General features: G+C 39.3%; 1 protein-coding gene across 3 annotated transcripts in view; it reads left to right on the forward strand.

Moving 5' to 3' along the window:
- The window catches only part of LOC147016565 (furin-like), a 107,974-nt gene that overhangs the window by 70,474 nt on the left and 32,500 nt on the right, over positions 1-5,000 (forward strand). For all 3 annotated transcript variants that reach the window (XM_085845338.1, XM_085845341.1, XM_085845339.1), the window contains one exon: positions 881-969. In XM_085845338.1, coding sequence (XP_085701464.1) covers positions 881-969 — 89 coding nt within the window. The remainder of the gene's footprint in view (positions 1-880; positions 970-5,000) is intronic.

The following is a 5,000-nucleotide window of genomic DNA, read 5'->3' on the forward strand; positions in this document are numbered from 1 at the left end:
TACTTAAGAGATACCTCACCTACGGGACCTGGATGGTGGTTTGCGAATTTCCACAGCCGTAACAATATATACATATATATATAATTTATTTTTTATATATTAATTAATTAATTTATATGTTGTATGTTATATGTTATTTATTTATGTTATATGTTATATAGTTATATGTTATATATATTTATATGTTGTATGTTATATATTTATATGTTATATATTTAGGGCTTCTTCAAGCTGGCTTGAAAGCCCTATTGCTTTTATATATATATATATATATAAGTTATACGTTATATATTTTTATATGTTGTGTGTGTATATATATATATATATATATATATATATATATATATATATATATAAGTTATACGTTATATATTTTTATATGTTGTGTGTGTATATATATATATATATATATATATATATATATATATATATATATATATATATATATTATATTTTTTTTATATATATATATATATATATATATATATATATATATGTTATATGTTTTTTATATATATATATATATATATATATATATATATATATTTGTATACAGACCGATGGAAGTTTGTCGAGTCAATCGCATTGGCAATCATTTCCATGGAAAGGTAATTGCACAATATTCAGAAGAGACCTTCCATTGTGAAAATCTCTGGGGATGCTCGAATGTTGTGTTTTACCTGGAAAGGTGCCTACTTTGAAGGTATCGCATGTCAGTAGTTCCTCGGGCAAGTGAAATTCTTGTGTAACTCGTGACATAATTTTATTTCTATTCTTCACCTGAACTACTATAGAATGGCCTCAATTAGGCACTGATTCCATTATTGCAAATCTCCAATATTCTTGTCTCTGCCGCTTCCTGTCATTCTCCTCCACGTAGCCATGGGACACGGTGTGCTGGTGAGGTGGCAGCAGTGGCAAATAACAGCGTGTGTGGTGTGGGAGTTGCATACAATGCAAAGATTGGTGGTACGTATCTCAGAAACCTGGATTTAACACCTCATTGCACCTGTCCATTCACAAAAATGTCCTGACTTTTTATTTGTTTGAACACACCTCTCCCCCCCTTTAATTTCTTCCTTTTCTTTTTCTTTGAATGTAATCTCCCCCCCCCACCCATGCCCCCATTTCACCATGCCAGATGTGATCAATGTTCTGCCTTAACTTCCTCTTCCTCATTACAGAATCAACCTTTCCCCAATTATTTGATTTGTTCTTTTGAATAACAAAACCTGTATATTTATACTGATCAGGAAAAATATTGTGGCAGAACATGTCAAGTGGGCAGGATGGTTTGTGGAGGGGGTAGTCTGCAGAATTGACTGCATTATTTGGCTTGGACCAGTTTTTAGCTCGCCTGTTCGAAGAACAGAGAGCTATAGTGATACCCCCGGCGTGAGCCTCAGCGTGATCGTGAAAATGTTAAAGTTTTTGGTGCAAGTTATTTTTTCCTTTCTAATGTTTTTATCTACCACACTATTTTTATACACCCGATATATTATGTGATACCTGTCGTCCGTCCATCCATCTGTCTGTCTGTCAGTCCGTAATCCGTCCGTCCGTCCATCCGTTCCTGTCCGCACTCAAACTCCCAAAGTTTTCAACTTTCACGTTTCATATTTGGTACATAGGTACAGACTGTGGAGACGGTGTGTCGCGACATACGTTCGTCATCTAAAGTGGTTGCCATGGCAACCAGGATGCTGTTTTCCATGTAGTAGCACAATTCTGTATATACCTTGTTTGGGTGTATATTGTGCTCACTTGAGCTCTTGTTACTGATTACAATATACAAATACATATATTGCTTAAAAATTATTTGGATCAGACTTCATTGCAATGCTTTATAAAAAATATTAATTATTAGACGAGTCTTTTAAAAATGATTAATGTATAAACAGGCGAGTATTGGGTGGCTTTGACACCAACTCTGGTTAGAACAGCTAGTTATGCAAGTAAATGGATTGCAAATAAGTTATGGCATGACATTGTATTAAAGCATTGAGAGGCAAAGTTTGTGATTTAACTTTTCTTGCAAAACAGTAAACATTCAAAGTAAACAAGTTGGTGGTTTCATGAACACGGTTTCTTACTTCCACCACAGATTTTGAGACAGAAAGCCTGAATGTGACTCGAACAAACTCGCTCTGAGTGTTATTCGGTGAACTGTGGCGCAAAGTTGTTTCCTTTCCATCATTGTGACGTTTCGATGATTTCAAACCATGTTGCTCAAAGCCAGTCGAGTCTTGCATCCTCACCCTTTCTCTTTGAAAGGAGTGCCTCTCAAAACCAGAAATCATATTAATTGGCCATCCTTTGACATATAGACTAACTCCACACACTTCCTTATCTACTGTCATCTGCTCTGAACTGAACAAATCTACAGGATGGCCTCCAAAGCGAGCGAGCCTCCATTGATTTGCCTTCCATCGATAGAGTTTCCTTCACTGTGCCAAGTCCTTCCTTAATACCAGCTAGTCTGGGCAGGCTAGCCTAGAGTTGAATCTCAGTCCAGCAATAAACTGTCATCCTGGTGTTTCACTGGTTGGGCATGGCATGATTGTGTGTGCCGTCCATCAGATGCATGTTAAACTGAGTGGTCCCATCTGCCAACATTAGGTGGTGGAGGTAAAGATCCCATAGAGTCCTTCATGAAGAGTAAATGAGCTATTGCTGACACCCTAGCTAAATTCCAAACACCTGCTGCAGGGGGCACTGCATCAGCGGTACAACCATACCCCGAGCCAATGATGCTAACCACAACTTTGTGCTGCAAACAAAATTTAAAAAAACTGACTGGCCGGTCCACATGGCCTTCATCTCGGGGAAAATGAAATGTCCCTCCCCATGTTGTGCTAGTTCACCGTTTCCTTACCTGGTTCATTTTTGGCCTGATTCCACTGAACACCTGTGGTGGTTCAACACACACCGGACTAGTCTCAACATAAACTTGGAAAACTCCTTATGATCATTGCACGGTCTCATTTTTAGTTAGTGATCCATGGTTATACCCCGTGAAGATATTTCCTAAGTCCTAAGCTATCTGCCTTCCTCCATCCGTTTGGTACATTTAGCTCGAACAACACATCTTGTTTCGTGCATTCATTCCTATGTTTCCATGCAATCTAATCGCTGAATCCTACATCCTTCGGTGCTGCATTTTATTCAACGTGACGCAATGTCGCTATTTGTCCAAATGACGCCTCTTCTCATGCTGTCTATATTTTGCCACAACAGCCCTATGAAAATATAGATTTTTGTTACTTTTGTCTGTACATTTGAAGGAACTGTCTTTTACAAACACTTACTCGAACACACACTTGCATACATGCCAAATAGACTACAAAAGGCAAACAAAAACAAAACGAAGAAATGTAAACTCGTATTGAACAGAGTTATGGCGCATTCACAGGATAATCAAATTAAATACAGAAACGTCTCGTACGAGAAGGGCACTCGGTAGAACGCATACCTCCGCCACGTAATGCCTGATCCACGAGAACATCTCGGTCCCAATACATTTTTGAAATATCAAGCTATGCAGTACTATATCGTTTTTGGCCCAATCTCTCAATGGTGAAGAATCACTTTGAAAATTAAATAATTATCTTATCCAGATCCGGATTCTGATCTTCACCAAAATCGAATCAATTCATACGTGTCACACACACAACCTGTCCACCAAGTTTCATCTGAATCCGTGCACAACTTTTTGAGATATCCTGCTCACAGACAGACAAACATTGGTGGAAACATAACCACGTCCTCCTTCATTGTCGGTGGAAATAAAACTAAAATGTCAGACATTTGCAAGCGAGTGCAATGTCACCTCAACTACGTCCACGTTCGCCCCTAAGAAAATTATTTCGACCAATGTTTGTCGGCTTTATTTTGAAGCTGCTGTGGCAAGTTATGTGTGTGCCAATTCTTGTCTGGATTTGGTTGGACATAAAAGCTCAGAAAATAAAAACTCTTAATTTTGTGACCAAATTTCAACTTTGACCCCTGTGAAATTGAAAGGAGCACACCAGACCAATTGCTAACTACTTTAGACTGTAAAGGTTGAGGTAAGCTCTCATTTTTTATTTTTTGAATTCTGCTCTGGATTGGTTGAAGTACAGAAACTCGGAAAGTCAAAAACCTTAATGTCATGACCAATTTTGACGTTTGACTCGGTAACTTCCTGAAAATGACTCCAACCCGGAGTTTTTCTATGCTTCCTATCGGGGCCATTTGCCGATTGTAATTATATGACTAAGAATCCCAACAAAACCAACAGGATGCACTGAGTTCCAAGTGGAGATGCAGCTTGTTTAGGAATGGTCTCAGGCTACAGAGTGGAGCTTGCGTGAGGGGGAGAGTAAGGTGCAGCTTGCTTGGGTGGGGGCGTAGCTGTAAGCGGCGGCAGCAACTGCTTGTCCTGTGGAGGACCCCCGATGTCTCTAATGTACAGGCTAAGCTTGGCTAAGTTTCTTTGGCATCTTCTCCTGCTGAGCCTGACATGCCATTTTGCATCATCAGCCCCCACCATAATCTGTGATGTACTTAGACCATCCCCATTTGGTTGCTATTGATCCCTTGCATGGTCCATGGGCAGGGTGAACCTCTGACAGTTTACCCAGATGGTGTTAACACCACCAAGATCGGCATGGGTCGGATGGTGATGTTGGATCGGCTTTTCCCACCTAAACTAGTGCCTGATGGCCTATTGGACCTTTTTCAAGGACATAAAAGACGGATTACGAAGGTAGAAACATTAAAAAAATGGTATGAAGGGAAAACGGTTTCAGACACATGTGGGGAAGGTTGTCAACAGCTTTTTACACATAAAACAACGCATATGCGATATCACAATTAAATTACCCCACTCTGTGGTTGGTGTAGTGCAGCCAAGATGGCCTGCATGGTCTCCTTATCCTCCTCCTCTTCCAAAGTTCCTTGTAGTATATTTTTGTCCAGTTTGTAACTCCATCTCCACTTGGTGTGATTTACTCACTTGC

Source organism: Eptatretus burgeri, chromosome 11, assembly GCF_056783735.1.
Source record: "Eptatretus burgeri isolate ZD-2024b chromosome 11, Ebu_testis_v1, whole genome shotgun sequence".
NCBI lineage: Eukaryota > Metazoa > Chordata > Myxini > Myxiniformes > Myxinidae > Eptatretus > Eptatretus burgeri.